This window comes from Ambystoma mexicanum, chromosome 13 (genome assembly GCF_040938575.1).
Source record: "Ambystoma mexicanum isolate Mex_15411 chromosome 13, UKY_AmexF1_1, whole genome shotgun sequence".
NCBI lineage: Eukaryota > Metazoa > Chordata > Amphibia > Caudata > Ambystomatidae > Ambystoma > Ambystoma mexicanum.
In genome coordinates, this window is record NC_090938.1 from 606,901,573 (window position 1) to 606,927,164 (window position 25,592).

At 47.2% G+C, this 25,592-nt stretch overlaps 1 protein-coding gene across 6 annotated transcripts in view; it reads left to right on the forward strand.

Moving 5' to 3' along the window:
• GHDC (GH3 domain containing) overlaps positions 1-25,592 on the forward strand; it is a 410,758-nt gene that overhangs the window by 84,703 nt on the left and 300,463 nt on the right. For all 6 annotated transcript variants that reach the window (XR_011283072.1, XM_069634469.1, XM_069634467.1 and 3 more), the window contains one exon: positions 16,133-16,742. Coding sequence is in view for 5 of the 6 variants with exons in the window: in XM_069634469.1 (XP_069490570.1) it covers positions 16,133-16,742 (610 nt within the window). In the remaining variant the exon portion in view is untranslated. The remainder of the gene's footprint in view (positions 1-16,132; positions 16,743-25,592) is intronic.

A 25,592-nucleotide genomic window follows, 5' to 3' on the forward strand; every position in this document is an offset into this window, starting at 1 on the left:
CTTTGGTTGAAACACGTTTGTGTTAAAAGTTACATTGGAAATTGAAATTGGTCCGAGCCTGGCAGAGGGAGACTAAATGTATATTGTATTGGAAAAGGGATCTGAGTCTGGCTAAGTGGGGTCCAGGGTGAACTGTGAATCACCCGAGAAATAATTGGCCGGAGCCTGCCAGAGGGAGACTAATTGAACATTCTGTTAAAAAGTATCTGTGCCCGGCTGAGGGGGATCTGGGATCTGAGCCTAGCTCAGGGGAATCTGGTGTGAACTGAATCACCTGAGAAATTGTGTACTTGTGAAAATCTGAAAGAGGAAAATAACTGTTTGTTGCATCAGCCCCTCTGAAATAAGACTTTGAAAGTCAAAGAGACTTGGGCAAGGAATGGCCCTGATGCTAATGATTGAACTGTATCCTTGTGCTACAGAAGCCAGAGACTGTGTTAAGCTCAAGTGTACCGCCTTATTCTGTGCTGAAAACGTAGGGAAGCGAGGCCTCCGGCTTGAACATCCCAACATACCTTTTTGTGAATGCTTCTTTCTTTTTCGTAAAACTGTTTCCCACACTATTTGTATTTAGAGGTAAGGATTGGCAATAGGTTTACTAGTATAGGTCCTTTTATTTTGACAAGACACCACTAGTACTGCATTACGATTATTTGATGGTTGTAGCTTGCTCCCATCTGCAGATTTAGGTTTAGATAGGCGTTTTTCAAAACCTTTTTGAAGTTCAATATACACCCTTGAACTGTGGTGACTTGTGTGTCTGTCTGACTGTTGATACCATGCCTTCCTTACAACTGTGAGCTCTGCAGGCAATACTGAAACAACCCAGCCTGAAAAATGAATATAAGATGTCTCTTTAAGAAGAGATGAGTACTTAACTGAGACAAATGCAGTTTCAAGGAGAAGCAGAGAGTATAGAAAGCATGGGAAGCCCCTGGCGGGATAACGCCTTGGAGAGGTGGACCTGAGATGAGCCGCAGAGCCCGCAACTTTCGAGAAGGAAGAGAACACCAGTCTGATACAGTGGAGATTTGGCACATCCAACAATGGAAAAACAGTTTTGAAGCTGGAGAGCGGAATCCTGTAGCAAGTGGTGGCAGGACCACGTCCATATCGTGGTGGGCAGGACACTGTAAGGAAGGCATGGTATCAAACAGTAAGACAGACACAAGTGATCACAGTTCAATGGTGTTTATTGAACTTCAATGGGTTGGTAGGATGCCTATCTTAACCTAAATCTAAAGATGGGAGCAAGCTACGATCATCAAAGAATAATAATGCAGTCCTAGTGGAGGCTCTCAAAATAAAAGGGCCTTTACTAATAAACCTATTGCCAATCCTTACTTCTAAATATAGAATAGTGTGGGATAACAATGTATGCAAAAGAAAAGTGTTCAAGAAATGATCAGGATAGTTGAGCAGTTGGCTTCCCTTCCCCACATTTTCACCACAGGGCAAGGCGGCACGTGCAGGCTTTGCACAAACACTCTGGCTTCTTTGCCACGAGGTAACAGTTCAACACATAGGCATCATCAGGGCCTTCTGCCAGTCTAACCTCACAATGACAGTCTCTTATTTACAGAGGGCCTGATGTAACAAACAAAACGCAAAAGTTCCTTTCCTTTGTCAGGGTTTTTACTTTCACAAATTTCAGGCTGGTCTCTCTCATTTGGGCTTGGACCACAGGTCCCCCTCGTCCGGGCCCAGACCCATTTTATATAATGTTTACAATTTGGTCTCCCTCGTTCGGGCTCGGACCATACATCCCCCCCTCGGCCGGGCTCAGATCCTCTTTTCCACAATGTTCGCAACTTGGTCTCCCTTGTCCGAGCTCAGACCTTGGATCCCCCCTCGTCTGGGCTGATACGAGAATCAAAGACTTTCAAATGTGCAATGGGTTTTGCTTAAACCGTCGCAGGAGCACTTTGATTCACTTCACACAATGTACACTTCACACCAATCATCTACTTTCTTTTCTCTTGTCAGGATGTCGTACAGAGACCTTTAACTGAGCACATTCACAGTGCCGGACCACCCTGTCAATGTTATTGTATCTTTCCTTTTAATGTTCAAATATTCACCCGAAATTTACATTCACTTGCCTCTTTTCACATGCGATTAACAATGTTTGTTCAATCAATCTTTTTACCATGTTGCCACTTGCAACCTTGACTTCAACACAGACCGGTCTGGCATCGGCCTCCCCAACTCACGCTGTGTTGTTCCTTGTTTCTTCTTTGTTCTTGGGTTCAAGGGTGATACCACAGCCTCTCCTGCTTCTCCCCGCCCTGCCTTGGTCAGTTCTGCAGGAGGACCCTCTGTATCTCTGACACACAATGCAGGATTCTTCTGCCTGGTTTGCTGGTCTTACATTTTCTGCCTTGAAGGTTTCTTGAAAGTAACAGCCTCCTGCCAACAAGGTCATGGGTGTTGCCCCTCTCACGGACCTCTCGTCCCTGGCCCTCTTCCTCCCCTCGTTCAGCTGCCAACTCGAAAATGCTGTACTTTCGTGTGTTTTGCCTCGCTCAGAGTGTGCTCTCGTGCTCCGCCTTTTATCCGTGTGGGGAAGTGTAATGGAAGTCAGGTGTGAGTGATTGTCGAATATTGCCTGACCCCACCTGACAATAGTATTGGGACATGTCAGGTTCACGGTTCGGGTGTGAGTTTTTTCCCCCCAGACCGGTCTGTCCGTGTAAAGGTTTTTGTGCAGGAAAAGGGGGAGGGGCGATGGGGTTGAGTTTCTAAATATCCCTTGAGGTAGGCTAGGGTAAAGGAGTTACAGGGAACAGTGGGATACTGCGTCTCACCATCCGGTGTCCCACTCCCCGAGGAGCCCATACCCAGGTGATCCTCCCATACTAGTACACCCCAGGGTCTGGATCCAAAGCCGATGGCCGTGCCCTCGTGTGAGGAGGTACCTGCAACGGACAGGGGGGATGGAACCGTCAACTCCCAGGGAACGGGTGGACATGAGGAGCAATACGAAGACGAGCCCAGCGAAAACAGCAGAAGCAGAAGAACCGCAGCAGAGAGCTGCAGCATGGGTAGTTACTTACAATGTTGGAATCCCAACCCGGTGCGGCGGGCTGGGAGAGGGGCGGGAGCAGTGGCAGGGAAGTGCCCGCGGCCGACATGACCCGCGGCGGAGGTCGGGCGGAGCCAGGGAACAGGAGCGGGAGAGTGCGCGCAGCCGGCACAGCCCGCGAACAAGGTCGGGTGGAGCCTCAGACGTCCGGAGCCACCCATATGTGCCTGGGCCCCGGCGGCACTTCAACGGCGCTGGCGAAAGCACCCTAGGGCTTCCCACTATGCTACAGGGGCAGGCGGAAGTGACGGTGGGGAATCCCAGCCTTAAAGGAGGTGGGCCAACGGCTTCCCCACCAATGACAAACAAGTCGGACAAGAACACTGCTGATTGGTGGGGCTTTGAAACCTGGGTGGAAAACAAAAGCCCGCCGTTTCTAACAAACACTGTCTGTCATATCCACAGGACGCCGAGACGGAGAGTGCAGTCAGCCCAGAGTGGTGGGCCTATCCGGATCTCACGCATTAGGAGACAGTCCGCTTTATCAGGAAAGCATTGGGGAAGAAGAACCCACGGTAAAGGAAACCGCTTGGACTTTCAGTTAATTGACTTTTGGTCTTGAGTTATACAAGAAATAAATATTATTTCAGCAACTCGCCTTGTCTCCAGCCTCATACTTCCACAAGAGGCGACAAAGGTGGAATTGACAGCGGCGCGATGGAGGCATTAATAAAAACCCTGTCGGAAGGACAGCAACAGCTGCAACAATTGGTGCAGCTACAAACCCAACAAGCAGCTGCCGATCGGCAAGCCTTCCAGCAGGCTATGCAGCTACAAAGCACTGTACAAACCACTGCCCAAGACAAGCATCATGAAACCATTTCTAGGCTCACAGAGGTGGTTGCTAGTTCTAGAACTCAACCAATGGTCCCATCCGCCTTACCCCAAAAGTACAAGGACGGCGAGGACCCGGCATTCTTTTTTACTAGTTTCGAAAGAATAGCGAGAAACGCACATGGGCCACCAGAGCGATGGGGGCAATATGTCGCCCCCCTTCTATCCGGCCTCATGCATGGAGCCTATCAGGCGGTAAACCCCACCAGCAACACTCCGTATGCGGAAATTAAGGCAGCTGTATTGGATCGCCTTGGCCTTGATGAGGAGGCCTATCGGATCCAATTAAGGGACACCAAGCTGCGGGCTGGCAAGAGCCCACGGCAGTTATATTACCGCATAAAGGACTTGGCGGAAAAATGGCTGCTGACCCCAACCCCAGCTACGCAGCCGGTCCTTGATAAAATCATCCTCGAGCAGTTTGTGGACGCTCTTCCCGGACAGATGCAGAGATGGGTGAGGCAGCATCACTGGCCATCTCTAACGGAAGCCGTGGACATTGCCTCGGCATATCAAAAGGCTGGGTACCACAGAGTGCCACCCCCCGGAATAACAGCACGCATAGCAGTCCCAATAACTGACCCCCACTTGACCCGGGGAGTCAGACCCCAACAGCTGAGATGGCGACCACTGGACGAGGGCATCCGGAGACCAGACGATAAGAAATACGGGATTGAAGACCAACCCGCTGGGACCAATCCAGGGTATCAGCAGCCTCAATGCTTTGAATGCAACGAATGGGGCCACATAGCCTGATTCTGTCCCAGGAGAAGAACCGCTGAGCCCATGGATATCGGATATCTGAACCCACTACCAGCAGAAAGCCTACCTGGTCCCTATGTGGTGGATATACGAGTCGACGGCCGACCCATACGCGCTCTACTTGACAGCGGCAGCAGGCAAACCGCCATATCACCCACTGTAAGTAACAAACCTAACTTACTTAATGTGTCTATACCTATTAAGTGTATCCATGGTGATATAAAACTGTATCCGATGAAAAAGGTAGCCATTGAAGTGAACGGGGAACTGTCACCCTTAAGGGCTGCTGTCCTGCCTTTTCTGCCTGCCCTGGTAGTCATAGGTACTGATTTACCTAACTTTGACCAGGCCCTAACCGGCCGGGAGGGAAAGGGGGGAAGCAGGACCCGAGCCAGACATAGGAGAAGCTACGACTACCACAGGAACCCCGATCAATAAAAGGAGATGAACTCGTACAGAGTGGCGTCAGGCTAGTTATATGACTAGACCCATTGACTGGAAGATAGACGATAACGAGGAAAGCATTAGCGGAGAGACCCTAACGGACAACACCCTCAAGATAGCTCGAGAAAGGGCAGCCCAAGAAGAGGATCCAGATGTCTCCAAGGGGCCAGGTTTTGTACTGCGGCAGGGTTTGCGATACCGCAAATACAAGGGTGACGATGGGTCGGTTAAGGAACAGTTGGTGCTACCAAAAACCCAACATACCGTGGTCATGCAGTTGGCCCACAACCACCCCTGCGGTGGCCACATGGCTTCGCTAAAGATGCAACAAAACATACTCAAACGGTTTTACTGGCCAGGACTCTATGGCGAGGTAGCCCAGTTCTGTAAGAGATGCCCCACCTGTCCGCTAACGAGCGGGGTAAAACCGGCTAAAGCTCCTCTACAGAAGATGCCCCTTATAGCAGTACCCTTCCAAAGGATCGGTATGGATATTGTCGGACCATTAGATCCAGCCAGTAGAGGATATAAGTATATGCTCGTCATCGTTGACTACACCACCCGCTATCCAGAAACATTTCCCCTCAAGGGCACATCGGCCAGGCATTTATGTGATCAGTTTATACCCTTCTTTGCCCGAGTCGGCTTACCCTCAGAAATCATCACTGACCAAGGGACAAACTTCATGTCGGCACTGCTCCGGCAAGTGTGTGAACGCCTACAAATCAAACAGCTAAGAACCTCTGTGTACCATCCCCAAACCGATGGGTTGGTCGAAAGGTATAACAAAACAAGAAAGAAAATGCTCAGAAGAGTGACAGGACCAGACGCCAAGAACTGGGATAGGGTGATACCTCTTGTTCTGATGGTCCTAAGAGACACGCCCCAGTCCTCTATGGGGTTTTTCCCCTTTGAGCTGTTGTTTGGAAGACAACCCCGTACGATCCTAGACTTGGTTAAAGAGGAATGGGAAGCCACCGATGAAATGACCTTGACCGAATACACAGAAGAGCTGAAGGAACATTTAACCGCACTGAGAACTCTGTCGGAAGCCAACCTCTCTCTGGCCCAGACAACTCAAGAAAGGAACTACAACAAGGGAAGCAGAATGAGGAGTTTCAACCCAGGTGACCAGGTACTCGTACTCTTGCCTACCAGCACCAATAAGTTACTGTCCAGAAGGAGAGGACCATACAAGATCACCGAGGTTATCAGTCCCGTGACACATAGAGTGCACCAACCCGACCGAAGTAACCCGGATCAAATATATCACATTAATCTATTGAAAAAGTGGAACGAACCTCTAGTGGTGGCCCTGGGAACAACCGGCGACATAGACCATCGAAACAGCGAACCCCAATTCTTTGGACCACGTCCAGTGGGGAGATGCACTATCGCCAGCCATGAGAGCAGAACTGTTGGATAAACTGCTACCCCACCGAGAAGCCTTTTCCACCTTACCAGGGCGTACCAAATTGATCGAACACGAGATAAAGACAGAGCCAGGGAAGATAGTACGTCTCAGACCCTATCGGATACCTGAAGCCCGGAGGCGCATCATAAATACCGAAGTGGATGAAATGCTGCAACTAGACATCATCGAACCGTCAAACAGCCCCTGGTCTTCACCTATAGTACTCGTCCCTAAGCCAGATGGCTCCATACGCTTCTGTATGGACTACAGACAACTGAATGCCGTGTCCCGATACGAGGCATACCCGATGCCGCGGATGGACGAGTTACTGGAGGGACTTGGAGCCGCCCTATAGCTGAGCACCCTAGATCTAACGAAGGGATACTGGCAGATCCCTTTACAACCCAAGGATAAGGAAAAAAACGCCTTCTCCACTCCACAAGGACTCTACCATTTCAAGGTCCTTCCCTTCGGCCTACATGGTGCACCAGCCACCTTCCAGAAGCTCATGGACATCATACTACGACCTCATCAGGGGTATGCAGCGGCCTACCTGGACGATATCAAAATATACAGCAAGTCCTGGGAAGATGACCTAACTCACTTAGAAATGGTCATAGCCGATCTACATAGGGCAGGGTTACACATAAATCCCCGAAAGACTATGATGGGGGCTCACAAAACTAAGTACCTCGGACATCTGGTGGGGGTGGTGTTCTAAAACCGCAGATGTCCAAAACGGACGCCATACATAGAATCCCAACGCCCGTGAACAGGAAACAAATACGAGCCTTCCTGGGACTCATCGGTTATTATAGAAGGTTTATTCCCGATTTCTCCTCTGCAGCCGCCCCACTCACCGATGCATTGAGGCTCAATGGAAATCCAAACTTGACAAACAACGAAGCTGCCCTAAGGGCCATAGCCCTGCTAAAACAAATGATCACATCAGATCCCGTACTGTGTTGTCCAGACTTTCAGAAACATTTCTTCCTTCAAACTGATGCATCAGACCAGGGCCTGGGCGCCGTTCTCTCTCAAGACCAAGGAGCGGAGCTACGACCCGTATGCTTCATCAGCTGGAAACTGCTGCCAAACGAGTCGGCCTACTCCACGGTTGAGAAAGAATGCCTAGCCATCAAATGGGCCATTGAGTCGCTAAAATACTATCTGGTAGGACGCCGGTTCACATTATTTTCCGACCATGCGCCCCTCCAATGGCTGGCCCGACACAAAGATACTAACCAGAGGGTCCTCTGCTGGTTCCTCTCTCTACAACCCTTTGACTTTCTGACTTTGCATAGACCAGCCAGGTTTCAGTTAGTAGCAGACTACTTGTCCAGATGTTCTCACTGGCCCGATCGGCCTGAACCCGGGGTGGGTATGTGTGAGGAGGTACCTGCAACGGACAGGGTGGGTGGAACCGTCAACTCCCAGGGAACGGGTGGACATGGGGAGCAATGCGAAGACGAGCCCAGCGAAAACAGCAGAAGTAGAAGAACCGCACCAGAGAACTGCGGCATGGGTAATTGCCATGTTGGAATCCCAACCCGGTGCGGCGGACGTCCCGGAGTCGCCAGCCCGGGCTGGGAGAGGGGCGGGAACAGTGGCAGGGAAGGGCCCGCGGCCGACATGACCCGCGGCGGAGGTCGGGCAGAGCCAGGGAACAGGAGCGGGAGAGTGCGCGCAGCCGGCACAGCCCGGGAACAAGGTCAGGTGGAGCCTCAGACGTCCGGACCCGCCCATATGTGCTCGGGCCCGGCGGCACTTCAACGGCACTGGCGAAAGCGCCGTAGGGCTTCCCACTATGCTACAGGGGCAGGCGGAAGTGACGGTGGGGAATCCCAGCCTTAAGGGAGGCGGGCCAACAGCTTCCCCACCAATGACAAACGAATCAGACATGAACACTGCTGATTGGTGGGGCTTTGAAACCTGGGTGGAAAACAAAAGCCCGCCGTTTCTAACAAACACTGTTTGTCATATCCACAGGACGCCGAGACGGAGAGTGCAGTCAGCCCAGAGTGGTGGGCCTATCCGGATCTCACGCATTAGGAGACAGTCCCCTTTATCAGGAAAGCATTGGGGAAGAAGAACCCACGGTGAAGGAAACCGCTTGGACTTTCAGATACTTGACTTTTGGTCTTGAGTTATACAAGAAATAAATATTATTTCAGCAACTTGCCTTGTCTCCAGCCTTGTACTTCCACACCTCGCCACCTGAAAGAGAGAGATCTGCGGGGACTAGCGGGTGAGACACCTTCTGGTTTCTTACAACACCTAATGAACCATGCCGAGACAATTGGAGAAGGCAGCACGAACCGGTTCCTAAAACCAGCGACCCATATATGGTAGCAGCCAGAAGGGAAGCCGAGAAGGGGAGACCGGCGAAACCACAGAACGAGAAGGCAAACATTGAAGAGGAACACCTGAGCGAAGGCCATGCACTGCAACATTTCCCTGCATGCAGAGAGGTAACGGGGAGAACAGGAGAAGCGGGAGGCCGCCGGAGCAATGTTATACAGAGAGAAAAATTCATCCCAGTAATAACAAGATGGTAAATATAAAACTGTTGAACTGGAACTGTGCAATGCATATAAAGAGAAGAGCGAATACCTCTGTATGGGAAGTAGATAAAGACTGGGAGCAAAGACCAGTGAAAGAAGGGAAAATACCCTGAGTGGAAAAGTGAAGAATGGAGAAAGTATGGCAAACAATCATGTAATAAAGAACAGGAGATAGGACTATCAAGTAGTTAGTATTAGGTCATTTATATAGTGCCTTTATCCCATTAGTATGGCCTCAAAACGCTTGTGGTGGGAACGCCCTTGGGGGACCGAAGTCCAAGGTATGGGAAAATTGTCAGAATGATTAGAATGCCTGTGTGCATTTGGCCAGTGTAGGGAGTTAGGTGGGCTGGCCGAGATCCAGTAAGCTACCCATGACGGTCAGGCGTGTTGATGGCTGCTGAGGTGGGTCAGGAGAATGCGTAAGTGCAAGAGACTCATTATGTGTACATTTAGTCAGAATTTCATAGGCTATTGTTGCAATCTGATGGCTGAGGTGTTGTGCTTTGTGTTTTGCTCTGGTGTATGAAGGCTAATCATTGTGTCCAGCTAGACCGAATTTATTTTGTACGTTTCTGCTGCATTCTGATGCATGTGGGTGGGTAGCTGTGCCTGTGGCAGATGTCCACCTAAGTGGTGCGTGAATACGTACTGTAAGGGTGCAGAAGTAGACGCGGGACACAAAGTTGACATGCCCATTGGCACAGACCTCCTTTTAACAGAAAATAAGCAAGAACCCTACCTGTCCCCACAGCCAAGAGGGGCTTTCCCAGCACAAACAAAACCAAGGATGGTGTCAGAATGTCTGTCAAAAACAAATAGTCCACCTTCCTATGTCCCAAACCCACTTATGTTCCTTACACTTCAAAAGAAAACTATAAAGTAGGCTGCACCCTGACTCCAACAGGATGACGCCCTCCTTCGGGACGATTTTTAGTCAGTTCATGAACAATGGGGGAATATCTTTCTTGCCCTAGCCGTCACTAGGCTTTTCTGTATTGTTCCACACAGATGGGGATGAGGTCTCTCTTTTCCCCATACCTTCTCAGGTGATTTGCTTCTGGTTCCAAAAAACAAGATATATCCCTTCCCCAAGCCTTGCTTAGCCTCATTTGATAGCATCACTGGTCACCTGGCCACCCTCTGTTCTCGAGCCCAGGCCCCCCCAGTTGCACACCTGCACTGCCCCCCCTGGCAACCCTTGCACTTTGGGGCTGTTTCTGTATCCTTACAGCCCCCTACCAGCACTTGACACCTGATGCCTGCACTTGCCCTTGCACCTGCCACCAGATTGCCGCACTTTATTTATTGTTCCTATTTATTGGTTGTACTTATTTACTGTTTATCCTATGTACTGCACTTCCCCTCCCCCTGCCCCTCACACTTTTCCCCTTCCCCACCTCCTCTGCACTTGCCCAATCTTAATGTCACTTGGCCTAGTAAGATCATTTTCTATCTTCCCTCTGTTCCCCTCCCTTGCCTCGTTGCGCCTTTATCACTTGTGTATAGTCGCGTTATAAATGCCATATCATATCAATATTGTCTGGATTTCTGCCAAAGGATAGATCTTCCTTCCTCTGGTCTTCTTATATATTGTGCCAAAGGATCTCTTTTCTTCCCTTGGTCTTCTCTTCATGCTTTGGTCTTCTCAGCTTTGTAATCTCTCTTACTGAGGCCCGGTTCCCTAACCTGCCAGGTGTTAACTTGCATGTACAACTCTGTCTCTCAGTGTTCGGGTCCCAGACCCCTTTCTCAGCTTTGCAATGTCTCTTACTTAAGCCTGGTTCACGATCTTGCCAAGTGTTATCTCGCAAGTACAATTCTCTCAGTCTCTCATTATACAGGTCCCAGAGCCCTTTCTAAGCTTCATAGTGTCTCTTATTAGAGCCGGTTCACTATCCTGCCAGACCTCACTTTGGGTCTCTCTGGTGTGCTCACTCACCCAATATGTCCTTATTTGATCTCTCTGTTTGGCTGCACTGGGATGAGGAAGATGGTTCTGCACGTCCTCCCAACCAGAGCCTCTGGGGGTCTCCCAGTGCTTTCCCGGACCCCCTTGCGTACCTTAAAACTTGGCCCACAGTGCTTGGCAAAACTGGTAAGCTTTTCCATCTTGCCCTGGGCTCTTGCGGTTTGTTCTCGGCAGCTCCGTCATGCTGGTTTCTCCCTGCATGCCGGGTCCCGCCTGGACCACTCAGGTGGCTGCCTTCCTACCACCGTACATCGGGTTTCCCAACCTTCAGCGAACTCTTGGGTCTTCTCTGCCTTCTTGGTTCCCACCTTCCCGTTCCAGGCGTTCAGGTCTGCAGCACGTCCTCTGCTTGGCTTTGCTCCCCAGTTCGATGCACCTCTGGGGCTGGACTGACATTGACAAGAGTCCTTTGTCTGTTTTTATGGCAGATTGACTCTCAAGCCTCGGATAGCTAGGGCTATTAATTGCCATGCCCTTCCTCGTGTCAGTACTTTTGTAGTCATCCATACTCGCTCTTCCTTGTTGCAGTATCTTCTAGCTGATATACAGGGCTGCTATGTATGAGGTAACTAGCAGAAGAAAGAGGAGACCTAGAGGGTAGGAGTGCTTGGGTCCTATTCATGCTGTTCGATGAATTACAAGAATTAATCAAGGAGCTAGCCAGAGACTATTATAAAAGATTGTGTTAGGAAACCAGCACAAGAAAGAGAGACATTGATATAAAAAGACTATTGGACTTCGACGCAGGACATTATTTTGTTTGGGACTTCCTGTCAACAGACAAGCACCTGTAGTTTCTTTACATAGGCAGGGAAATCGCTCTAGCAGCAGGGAAAGATAGGCCTTCTTATAAATGTATTAAAAACAAGTCAAAAGGTCCTTATCGTGTCCGACTCCTTCTTCTGACCCCGGCCAGTGCTCTCAGCAGTTCCCACCTTTTAAACACTCCATCCACTTCAGAATGTGTATGTTGTGTCCTTCATTATGGCGTGCAAGACATTTGACCTCATGGCATAAGGTGTTGATAAACTGGTGATAAGGAACTCCAATTTTCTCATTGCACGTATGTTGGCCACGGGGACAAGTGAGCTGTAACCGCTTTTTGTTCCGAGGACCCCAACCATCTTTTTGCATGAACAATGTGTTTTCATGATCTTTCCTTTTTCACAAGATCATTTTGGATTTCCATGCGAGTATGGTGGCACCAAACCAGGCAGTCCAGCCTTAAATGATTCCATTGCATGTTTGCTATTGTCTTTCAACTTTAAGCCATTGATGCGCTTCTTCTGCCAGACATTATCAATGCTCATCATATTCTATTAGATCCAGACAAGGTGAGAAGTACAGGGATTGAGCAGGCGCTAAAAGCCTGTTTTCAAGGCCTTAACAAGGAAGGGGCATTGGTAGAGGAGAGGAAGCTCAGTCTTCAGACCTATTATAGCAACAAAGACACAAAGTACCCAATTGCATTTCTTTGACTTTGCACCTAGTGTACTTCCTTACTAATCCTGCCCCACCAATAGTAGTGTTACCTTTTTAGTAGCAATAGTATTCCTACCAATAGATGAGGCACTTCTACCTGCAGTAGTAATATTACTGTTATTACCAGAAGACGTGCATTTAGAAACAATGGCAGGGTTACCAATACAACTAGTATTATTAGTACTATAACCAGTGCTAGTAGCAGCAATATTAGCATTAGTGTTAGCATCGGTAGTATTGGTACTACTACAACTGTTAGTACTAACAGTGCAGACAATATTTGAAATATTAGTACTACTACTATCAGTGCTACTAGCACCACAATCAATTGCATTAGTAGTAATATCAGGGGTACTAGTACTGCTTCCACAGTACTACTGTTATATTATGTTAAAGGACATTTGTACCGCGCACTGTCACCACCGGAGTGGTCCCCTGGCGCTCTGGCGGCTCTGAAAGAGGAGGGGAAGTTGAGTTAGTGGGAGGAAGCAGGAAAAGTGCAAGAGAGCAGTGATGTGCTGTTGGCAGCCTCAGCCCGGTGGGTCCGTTGGCTGGGCCTGGGGTGTTACGGCCGGTAGTCGTCGTGTACTGTTGTGCAAGTCTATGTGTATTTTTGTTTTGTTGTTGCAATGTAGTGAAGTTTGTGTGGTTTGTTGTGCTGTAGGTTTTGGTTGTGTTTGGTTTGGAGTTTGAGAGGTGTATGCAGAAGGGGACATTGTTAGTGGGGTTCCTTACTCCTCTGGCCCCCACTTCTATCATGCTCTCTCATAGCACCCCCCTGTCCTCCTTTCACACTCCTGTGGCCCGTACACCTGCCCATGTCAACATCTCAGGTAGTGTGGTGATTGCCAATATCTCGACAATTCCAAAACACTCCTGGTACCTGGCAGTAACTACGGGGCGGGCGAAAGTGTTGGTCGGGTTGGCTGGGGTAGTTGACTCAGTCTCCATGCGTGTCGCCTGTGTTCCAGTCTATCCGGTGTCACCCGTCCAGGTGCCGTGGGAGCTTCTCTTTTGGTTCGTACTATTACATGTGCAGAGGAGATCCCAGACATGGCCTGCACCCCTTCCCCTCATTTCGAGGTATCAGGAGCGTACTCGCCAAGGTATGTGACGTATGAAGAGCAAATGAACCTACAAAGAGCTGCACTGGGACTCTGCCCAGTATACATCAGAAGATCCATACCCGTTGAAGCACCCATAACCAGACAACCCTGGGCAGCACGGTACCCTAACAAACAGCCATACCAGCCGCTGATACGAAATGAGGAGTACCTACATACTGTCCACAAAGAGACCCCGAAAGCCTTAATGGAAGGCCAGTGGAAATGACACAAGGCCTGAACAGATTTGTGAATGAACAAAAGCGGCTATCGAAGACAAGCACGCCAGTGCGAGTAACTACAAAAAATAAATGTAATAGACACAGAGAAGACAGACAATGTTAAAACGTAAGGAAATGGTGCTACAAGACAAGATGGAAGCAACCAACCTGTTTAACGTGTGTAAATAGGCTTGAAACGCAAGATGCTAAGAAATCGATGCTGCTTGCAATGCTTAGTAGAAGATAGAGCGGCAAGCGCCAACCATATATCTACCTCAATAAGGCACATTATACAAGTGCGACTCCATTTTGTAAAATCAGAAATGTACCCAGGCAGCCAGAGGCCTGACAGGCCAAGTTTCGTAACCCAGCCAAAGGCAAGAGAAGGAGCGGAATCGAAACTCAACAAAGAGTGGCTCATGCCTAGGAAATCGAGGTCAACCAGAGAAGGAGAGGAGAGCGTCAGCTAACAAGACTTCCAACTTCAGAGCATACCAACCTGCCTCATGAAGGTCAAGATAAGGGGGCCCCATGCAGGTGGCGAGGCCGAAACAGAATTAAATGCACTAAAAGCTAGAAACTGAAGCAGATTCCTGGTGAACTAACACGTGACCAGCCAGGCGCGAAGTACCACCGCCTGATGTCATCCAGGACCCGAGGATGCCATAACTTTTCCCGATAAGAGACTACAGTTTCGAGGCCATCCTTAGCCAACTAATTGACACATCGCCCTAAAACACTGATCGATGTAAGGGAGGCAGGGTGAACACTTGGGACACCAGGCACAGGGGGGGTCCATTCTGCATGCTGCTAATTAAAAGTGGACATTTATGTCTAGGGGTGTAACCTGGCCAATCACAATGGACCAAGTTATCTGAAGTCCTATAGATATTGTAACCAATAAGACGTCATAGTTGTAGTGACGTCTATTACGCGTGATGTAGAGGGATGGGCGTAGACGCCTACCCGATAAGAGTTATCCAATCCGCATGCCCTATTATCATAAACAGATATAACAACTATACTTAAGTTACCTTTCCTAACCAATAATATTGCATGATGATTTTTTATAGAATTAGATGTCAGTGGTGATGAGTTTTGCCTATAACAATGACTGTTCGACTGAAGTTCGAGGAAGTCGGAGCGAGACAGGTGATCGCAATGCTGCTGATTTCCATTTGTTTCTCTGTTTGATGTACTTCTCATTAAACAGACTTCCCTTTGCCAACTTACTGAGTCCTCATTATTCAGTCTTGTTGGAGTAAGTGAATCCTGGACCCCCTTTCCTCACATGGTGCAGCTATCTTGTCTTACAAGTTCTAGAGGGTGAGCGCTGACCTATGGGCCGTCAGTGATTTCCTCTCCTCCGGAACACATGTACTACTGGAAGTACATGTAATATTACTACTACTTTCACTGCTAGTACTACTGCCAGTAGTAGTCCTATAAATAGTACTAACAGTAGTACTAGTACCCCTGCCAGTAGTGCTGGTTATAATCCTGTTTTTAGTACTTTGTCTAATAGTAATAGTAATGCTACCACTGGTTATGGTAGTAATCCTACTACTACTGATAGTGCGATTACTATAAGTACTATTGGCAGTAGTACCAGTACTGTTTTTGGTAATACTGTTAGTAGTAAAAGCACTATTATTAAGAATAGTACTACTACTTCTGGTACTGCTAATATTTCTGGGGCAGGCTTAGGTCAGTAAACTTGCTGGTTTAAAGTAAAAGAAAAAGAAGACTTGTACTGTGCCCCTTTGCTATGATAGACTACAGATTACACTTCTCTGATATCACTTCCTCTTAAAGTGTCGAAAGCATTTTACAAAACGCAGCATAACCATTGCAGGAAAAATGCCTACAACATTTTTGAAAATGAGATGGATAGGAATGTTTTTTTCCTCTGGAAAATAGACCGATGATAATACAATAACAATTAGGAGAAGTTTTTTTCGTTTTTGTAAAAATCGCATGTTCTGTTTAAATTAAAATTACTGTAGTGTGTATGTGCTTCAGTTTTGGAAGGCCTCTCCTCGGCCTGGGGTTGGGGGGGCTTTCGGGCTAGGAATGCATCCATTTTTGTAGTATCTGTATAGCTCCTCAAATGTTTCTAGATTTAACCATATTTCACCCATTCGTCGTACAGAGGTGGCACCCCTCCTCTACACTTTGGCAGATCTCGAACCTACAGATGCTGTTAATTGCATTTCATTTCATCTACCTTTTTTGTTTCTTTTGCACACAGGGGACAGCAGTGTGTTGGAATGCAATCTTCACCTCCTATCCCGAACTTTATGGAATGCAGAAGATGGCCAGATTCTCTTTCAGCCAACCCAAGCGGTTGTCCGAAGCAGGCCTTCTTATTGGACCTGCCACTACTATTCCAGCTGCAGCCTACGCCAGACACGTGTATTCTACTCCAGCTACTGCCTCAGAGATCACATCCAAACCAGAGGCTCTTTATGTCCAATTGTTGTTCGCCCTTCGGGACCGCAGTCTGGGCATACTGGAGGCCACTAGTACTTGGAGCATCTCTGAGGCTTTTGTGTTATTGCGGAAGGAGTGGAATGCTATGGCAGAAGATGTTTGCATCGGGCGCATAAACCCCCACCTGGCACTACCGGACAGCGTGAGGCAGCAGCTAGACGCTCTGCTGAAGCCTGATGCTCACCGTGCTTGGGAGTTACGGGTTGAGTTTGAGAAAGGCTTCCAAGGAATTGCTAAGAGACTGTGGCCCCGGCTTCATGCAGTCATAGCAGGTGATTCTGGAGGCAGCCCTCTGGATGGGGACAATCTTCGGGACATTTACTGTCGAGGGGTTCCAGTCTACTCCCCCATGTACGCAGCAGCGGAAGGTATGCTTGTTGTTTTCATTATGATCGGTTATGTGAACAGCCCACCAGGTGCGGGCCTTTCTAGGTACTCCTAGGTGCTTAAAGGCATGGTCTAGTAAACATTTTTATTGTCCCTACGGGTCGGCCATGATTTTTTAAGCCTAAGTGGCTCGATTTTAGAAAACTTTCCTATGGACCTTACCCGAGTTTTCGTCCATTAAACGCACGCGAAAACAAGCACCAGGGAGCCGCCATTTTCTGATAATCCTATCTTTTCCCCGATCGCCCTGGCTGACCTGCTTTTGCGGCACTAAATCAATTCCCCTGCCCCTGAGCCTGACATTATCAAAACATTCATATTCCCCGCCTCTCTCCGTGACATTACTGTGCTGCGTAGGCAAACGCGCCCAGTCGTCTTCTACGCGACTCCACACAGAACCCGGAAACCAACACAGACCATCTCACAACACAGCGCACCACAATTCGGAATATGAAACTGTACTTTAAAATCAAACAGCAACACGGTACATTTGGTAAAGTACATTTATTTTACATTAAATGTTTAGAGAATATTCAGCAATTGCCATATGAACTCCGAAAGCCATTTATTTTCTTTTATCTGTATCCGCCATGGTACACAGGGTGTTGCTTTTCATTAAAAGAAGCACTTTGGAAGCACGGTGAACCGCAAGGCTGTTCAATCAACTATGCACTAGTCCATCGTAAAGGTTGATATGTTGCTTCTAGCCACTAGTACAGCGTAAGGGCATGTGGGCCCTTGGCGATCGTCCCATAAAATTGTCAGTGTGCTCCAGTTGTTCACACGAAGCTGCAGGGGTCTACTGTAAAAGCCATCTGCTGGTGTCTCAAACCGATGGCATTAGCAGAAGGGGAGCAAATACCTGTTATGAAAACAAAAAAATTATAATTATTCTCGCCAGCCGATCTTCATTAATATTACTTATTTTATTTATTACAGCCAATCAGAAACTATTTGCTTGCAAGGATAGTTCAATGGAGTATGTTCGGCTCTAAAATCAATGCGAAAAGTAACGAAATAAATCGAGGTCAACACACAATGATAAACGACAGTTAGTCTACATGCGTGAGGAATGATATGATATATGATATGGCATTTGTAACGCGCCTATACTCAAGTGTTTCTAGGTGCGACGAGGCAGGTGGGGAACAAGGGCAGACAGACAACGATCCTACTAGGCCAGGTGTCTTTCTGATCGCGCATGGGGAGGGGGGAGGGGGGTAAAAGTGCTGTACATGGTTAGTTGAATACAAATTAAATAATAGGGCCAGCTGGTGGCAAGTGCAAGGTAAATGCCGGGAGAAGGGGCTGAAGGATACAGAGACAGTCCCGTAGTGCAGATAGGCAGTGCAGGGAAAAGTGGCTGGGCCAAGGACTGAGTTCAGTGAGACCAGTGGCCCTTCACGCCCATGTGCCCACTATGAACACGTTTTACTTGCTTTTCCTAGCTCTTCATTCATTCATTTATTCATGCATCCATTCATTAAATCTTCATTCCGGTATAAAAGCGTGTAAAGATTTACTTACATTATATTTGATATTTCCATTGTGTCTCTTCGTAATGCAGTCTGTAAAACGGACCGTGCTCTTGACAACGATTTTCCGTATACTGAACTAAAATGAAACTCGGTCTAGTTTCTGAATTTTCTGCCTTATCGTCTCTTACGTTATTGCGCACCCCCTTCAAATGTAGTTCTTTCGGCATGGTCCCTGTCTCAAGGTCAAAAAACAATAGACCCTTATACTTCCAGTGCGACTTGTGGGCCTCATCTGGGCGCTGTCCTTCGCATTCTTTATTTGCAACATCACGTAGTATAGGCATCTGTGAGAACTTGAAGTTTAGAATCCGTCTATGTAGTGCGCCTCAATGTGCAAATGCGAACTGGCTTCTCTCCCAAATGCCACTGCCCGCTTGGCTGGCGCGTTCTAAGTGCCCCAATTTTGTCCCCGTTGTCTGCAAGCTTTGCAGCCCAAATTGAGACATTTAATTTTTGGCGGAAGGTCAGGGAAAGTATAAAGTACCACAGGAGTTGAGTTAAAAGTGAGATTTGTTTGTTTTATTATTTGCAACACGCAAGCCTCCCCTCCGTTAACAGTGCGCAGCATTTACATTTACATGAGATGAGACATGAGAAAAATATATACATACACATATGTGAGGTGAATAGAGAGAATTCAAAGATGACACCCAGCTTGTTCGCCACCCATGATGGTGAAGGTAGGGGTTAGGTTTACAGGTACACTGTACAATAACATTTATTTACAAAAAGACAATTGTATTGCAATTATTTAAACCGGGATTTGTACTTCACAATCAGCTGTGCTTCGGGTGGGCATGGCACAGTCGCAATGTTCGGTGGCAATGGATCACTGCTCTGCACAGAAACGTCCGAAATTCCATATCTGTGCTTCTCTAACAAAGCAACAATAAGGCCTTTCACAAAGTCGAACTGCATTTCATCATAGACTGGTTTGATCACCCATTGCTTACTTCGTTTTGAAAACACCTTAGTGTAGCGAGGCATCCTTACTTTACCCCTAGTCCTAGATTGTTCACGTCCGACATAGCTGTTATGGGCCAAGACCGCTAGTAGAGTGCGATGTTTCATGCCCCGAAAGCTAAAATGCAAGCGCTTTGGCCTGTACTTTAGGCACATATTGTGGAACACCTCCAAATCTCCTGTGTGACAGAATTCTGTCAGTCCTCTCAAATCTCTTGATAGAGTTTTGTCGAAAACAATCTTCTCAATGGCTTTGTGTGTCGGTGAAGATGGAATCAACCACTTCTTCTTCCGTGTCTCCTCTGGGGACAAAGGGCCATGTTCACATTGGTGGAAATGTTCATTTGCTGTCCAGCGGTGAACGTTGGTACAGTGGTGCATCAGTGACCGCCATTTTTCAAGTAGTATTTCCACTGACCCCTCACAAGTTTTTTAGCTCCACCAAAGATGGTTGGTGATAGAATGCGACCACTGCAAAATACTTTCAAAACCTTTTTTTTTCCCCTGCAGCCGAGATTTTCTTATTGATTGATTTAGCAAGATGCCATACGTCAAATTGATGTTTAATATGTGGGAACTGCTCTCTCATTGTCTTGGCAATTGAAACGTGTCTATCCGTGGCTATGAGGTCGATGTGCATTCCCCTTGATTGTAGATATTCCACTGATTTTATAAATCCTAGTTTCTCCATGGCCACTGACGATGTACATTGTGTTACCTGCATGACCACCAAACTCACAATTTTCTTACTATCCATGTCCTGAAAGTGGTAGGTGCAGTACTTGGCAGAAAATCCAGGGCTGTCGCACTGTCCATCGCCGGCTAGCCTGAATCGTTTGCCTTCGAATGTACTTGCTAGAGACAATTGTTCAATTTTCCAAGCATCACTAATGGCCGGAAACAGATAATCACGTTGGTATATGTAGTACAGCGCTTTAGAAATGAAATGGAGTCCCACAAACTGAAAGAAAGACTCTAATTTTCTAAAACTGGAGCCACTAAAACGTGATGCAGCTGCACACAGTAGATTGCCTGCTGGCAGTTTCCCCAGCATCGGTTATGCAGACCATGAGAACCTATGATTTAATCTACAGGCGGCATTTATTTTGACGTTACTGCCTTTTATTTGACCAGTCACATTAATCAATGGCTTCCCACATACTTTCCCTCTAATGGAATGCACACATTTCAGCATACTTATAATTTCCATCAAACAACTGTCGAATACAATGTATTTGCTCTCTTTCATTAGACTGTCATCCTGCGTCAAAGTTGTTTCGGCCTGTGACGTTGTGGAGATTTCAACACATTGGAAAGTAATATCGCTGATATCAAGTTCTGATGCGTCTATGGATGCTGCGGCTGGTTCATTCTCTGTCATTTCGACATCTATTACTTCAACATTGATGGGAGAAAACAACAATGTCGACAGGTTTTTTGGTGGCAAATTTTTGGCTGGTGTAGATTGTGTAAATTGATCTGCCACTACTTCAGAGCTATCTTCAATACATTCAATAACATTGTAACGCTCACCTGACTCCCACGGAGGCGCTGGCCTGGTTCGCGCTGCTGTGACCTCTTCTAAGGTGATGCGCAGGGTTCGGAAGACGGACTGGACCGGGCCCCCAAATCTGGCTTGTCTGGCTCGCAGAAGTATCCTTCTGTAGGCGAAAATAGGGGATTAACTGTCTGCGGGGTAATGCAATCAGCCTCCCACTTCCCCTCTCACCCTCCTCGAAACCCTTCTGTGATTCCTCGTAGCGTCTCACCTTAGGGTCTGGAAGGACGAGCTCTCCATCCTGCTTCTGATGCAGGGGCGCGTTGGTATCCAGTTACTTCACTGGATTTTCGGATTGGTGAGAACCAAACTTGCTTGGCTTCCAGGTAATTTTTTTGTTAAGAGGTTCCCCTTGTGTCCATGCATTAATGTACTAATGCTAGTGTCTTTTTCCCCATAGGGGCCGGGGTACGGAATGCCGGGGAACAGGCACCGACCCGAGATGAGAGGTGAAATCCTTGTAGAAATCAGGTAAGTCTTTAATGAGCGTTTTTTGTTAATGTCTTTTCATTCGCTCATTAACGCTGATGTCTTTTTTCCCCTTAGGGGCCGGGGTCCGGAAATGCCAGGATGCGGCGCAGACCCGAAATGAAGAGGGAATGAATCAACAGGTAAGTCTTAACATGGAGATTTTAGCTTTCCTTATTCCCTTCTCTCTCTCACCTTTTGTTCTGGTCTTTTTCTCCCTAGGCGCTGGGGCCTGACTGCGAATCCGGATGATTGCTGCTGAACATGGAGGCGCCCTGTAAAGGTGAGTGGAATGCGGCGCTGCAGCGATCGACGCGATGAGCTTTTAAATAAGTCTTCCTTTTCAGGATTGTCGGCGAGATGTCTCCGGGATGCGGATTTAGCAGGTAAGGACTTTTCCTTCTTCTGTTCTCTTCTTCTCTTCCTTTGCAGGTGATCCAGGATGCTGGCAGGCGTGGCAGAAGTCAGGATGCAGGAGCAGACACGGTGAGCGTCCAGCTGCTAGATGCAGAACAACGCGAAGCACGTGTGGCTGTTCGGGTGGGGTTTAAATAGCCTTGGAAGAAGTTCCAGGTATGTATCCTTCCTCCAATCAGGTATGTATCCTTCCCCGGCCACGCCCGGATGGTAAATTAGTCCCACAGGTAAAGTAGTTCCTTTCAGGCCTCAAGGAGGCCGGGATCCTGCAGCATGGTCTGCATCAGGTAAGTGCACCCAGGCACTTCCATAATGAGCCTGGCGCCTATGGCGCCAGGACTGATGTCTTTTATGAGACTGGCGCCATAGGCGCCAGGACACTGTCCAAAGGGCCCCTATATGGGGTTGCTGGGTCCTTCCTTGGGGACTGGATGTCCGCTTTCAGGGACGCAGGGCTTGAACGGCTCCCCGGGAGCGGGCATCATGACAAACATCTTCTTGTGGTGGTGCGGTCGCACTGTAGCTATGGTCCAATGCAACTTTGCTGTAGTCTCCAAACACAGTTAATTCATGTTCTGGCCATTGGACATGAGCATCTCGAGCCTGAACACGCCTCGCCTCAATTAATAGTTCCTCCATAGTGTACACGGTCTGGCAAGCCACATCTCTCATTCGCTTCACTGTCTGTGTGTGTATAGTTCTGACACCCACGGGTAACTGGAGGAGAGATTGGAAAAGGGATGTTCAGTTTAAACACAAGATGGAGTGTAGTAGAATTGACTGGAAAAAAACATAAAATAGTCCCCAGCACAAACATTTTTTTAAAGTTATGAACTGTTTGTAACTAACCTTTTTTTGTTTTTTTTTATTTGCAACTTTTTTGACTCGACCTTCAACATCTGCACTCTGTAGCTCTGATTCGTTTCCGCATGTCCTCCCTTCCTCTTGCGCTGCAACGACTATATTTTCTGTATCCGCATAGACAGCACGGAATGAGGCTCCATCGTCTCCCTGAAACATAGTACTTTCATTACTATGTATACAAATATTGTTAGCATAAAACACACGTTAGCACGAACACACAGGTACATCTCAATAGCCAAACACGATTTAAACATTGTGTGCAACAATCAAACGACAAGTATTCGACCAGTGATGATCTATTTCGATGGAACTGTCAGTATCCATACCTCTGGCTCTGCATGGACTGCCATGAATGGGTGTATTGGAGAGGAGGCATCCGCATCTCCCTGAAACACAGTACTTGCATTAGTATGCTTTTCAATATTGGAAACATAACACACACTTGGGGTTGAACGCACAGGTACATATAAAGAGATAACCGCAAATGATGCATTGTCCAAAAGAATCAAGGAAAATCTAAATATGATCACATTTCATCGACTTATTTCTCCGATTTATTTACATCTGCATCATCTAAATTGGATGTTGTGATTGTAGTGGAAGCTTCGTCGTCTCCCTGAAACACAGCACTTGCGTTAATAGGGAAGAAAGTATAGCAAATGGAATCACGTTATATGATCACACATGATGGAGCTGTCATTATCCATACCTCGTGCTGCTGAAGAATATCTATGGATGTTGCAAATGTAGTGCGCACTTCCAAAAGCTGTTGCGCCGATTCGTATATGCATGGTCCCGCTTCCACTGGAATTACTTGAATGTCAGGCTCTGCATCAAGTGCAGGGGTTGACGCTCCATCAACTGCCTGAAACATAGTACTTGCATTAGTGAGGATTACAATAGTGAAAACATAACACACACCTGGGGTCGACAGCACAGGTACATATCAACGGCTAACCACGAATGAAACATTGTGTAGAACAATCAAACGATAAGAATTCCAGCTCTGATGATGACGCTCGATGGAGCTGTCAGTATCCATACTTCCTGCTGTTGAAGAACATCTAGAAATGTTGTAGATGTGGGGACGCTTCAGCATCTCCCTGAAAGACAGTACTTGCATTAGTATGGATAACACTAATTATAACTGAAAACAAACACCAGTGGACGATAACTAAGGTGTATATCAATTGGAAAGCACTAACCAAACATTCGATAAAATGATTACACGATAAAATAAAAATATTACTTGACATGCATAAAACAGGTCTGTAGCAGATTAGCCTAGTAAGATTACCTGATACGCGCTAGAAGTGGTTGATAACTGCGACCACGTCAATGATGTACAATGTTCTTGCTTCAGATTCAAGGGATAGTCAAGAAGTTGTAAAGGTAAATTAATGATTGATAATGAAATGCCAATATTAAAAATAGCCATGTAAGGCGACAGAATACTTGTAAAATGCTCAATACAGCACAGTTCCCTGTTCCCATATATATACATTGCGTTTGTGGTTTATGAAATCGAAAAAGAATATATTGGTAAATGTCATTATTCAAAAAACTATACAATCATATCAATATCGAAATTATTACAAGGGATAGAACACCTACAATATCAATTAATCCGTTCGGATACCTACACACTACCGCAAGGCCTACAGCTAAATCCGGACACTTGACTCACCGGTGGCGGAATGTGGACGAATAGAGTGGGAATAGCGTTTTCGAGCAATTTCCGTGTCGTTCGCCGTTTATTCTTCTTTGTTACCCAAGATGTTGTGTACATGTCCAAGGAAAAGTGCCGGCTGCAGGTGCGGTATCGATCACCCCTCTTGTCCTGTAAGACTTGTTGGACTCTACTTTCCAGCTCATCCAGTGGATATCCGCAATGTCTGACCCATTCTCTTATTCGATCAACAGTTTTCGGGAATACATGCATTGTAGTGCCTTCAGATTTCGCATGGGTCTTTGAAGGGCAACTGCTAATCGAACAGGCAGGCATTGTTGATAAATCTGAAAAGTAAATATCGACATTATTATACAATCTTCAAGAATAAAGATTTGATACAAAAGTAAATGAATCATACAATGATCAATGCAAGGTTTGTTTTGGTCGCAGGAACTATACCAGTTCATTATGTGCGGCTTAGTATTTGCATAAGTTGCAGAAATGTATAAATGATGTGACTAAAAACTGAACATGTGACTCATCCCTTGGATGTTCTGTATTGCACGAGAAGGAAGCATGCTTACATCATAGAATAGACCCCCGAAGGATGCAATTCGATGACAATTGACACAGATGAAAATAAATAGATCTATTGATAGCATAGCAATGGAAATTCAAGTCAATAGCAATGAGACCAATGAACATAGCACTATTGGGTACTCTACCCGCAAATAGATAGAAATTTAAAAATCTGCGAAATATGACCAGGATACATGGCCTTACCTTGACCAACAAACAGTTGGATTCAGCAAGCAGAGCAGTATGTTGCGGGAGAATAGGTGGATGGCCACAGGTAGCGCACTGATGGGTATGCTCGAAGCGGTCACAGAAGTTCACGGATAGCACGACGACGAGCAGATTAGCATAGATCTCAGTGGTTCCCAGGTAGCACGTTCAGGAGTTGACTTGCAAAGCACAAAGATGTTCTCATGAGACATATCGAGTGGTTTTTAAAGTATTATAAACTGGGGTGTGTTTGTGAATGAATGACGTATGTCGTGGTATTAGGGGGGCGGCCTGCTTGAAGGGGAGGCCTGCATGGAGACACAGGGGCTGAGGAGGCCATGTGACCGATGGCCCCTTGGCGTGGGACACCTTTTGAAGTGTACATGTAGTTTGGCACCTTGGCCTTTTGCGACCCTGACAGCCCCCCATGCCAGCGCGCATCCACCGGCGCAAACCGCCTTTGATACAGGGGGGTGGGATGGATGGCCCTGGGGCGTGCAGAGAAGGCACAGGAAGACTGCTGAATGGAGACACACTTATGTGGATTGCAGGGGGGCGGCCTGCT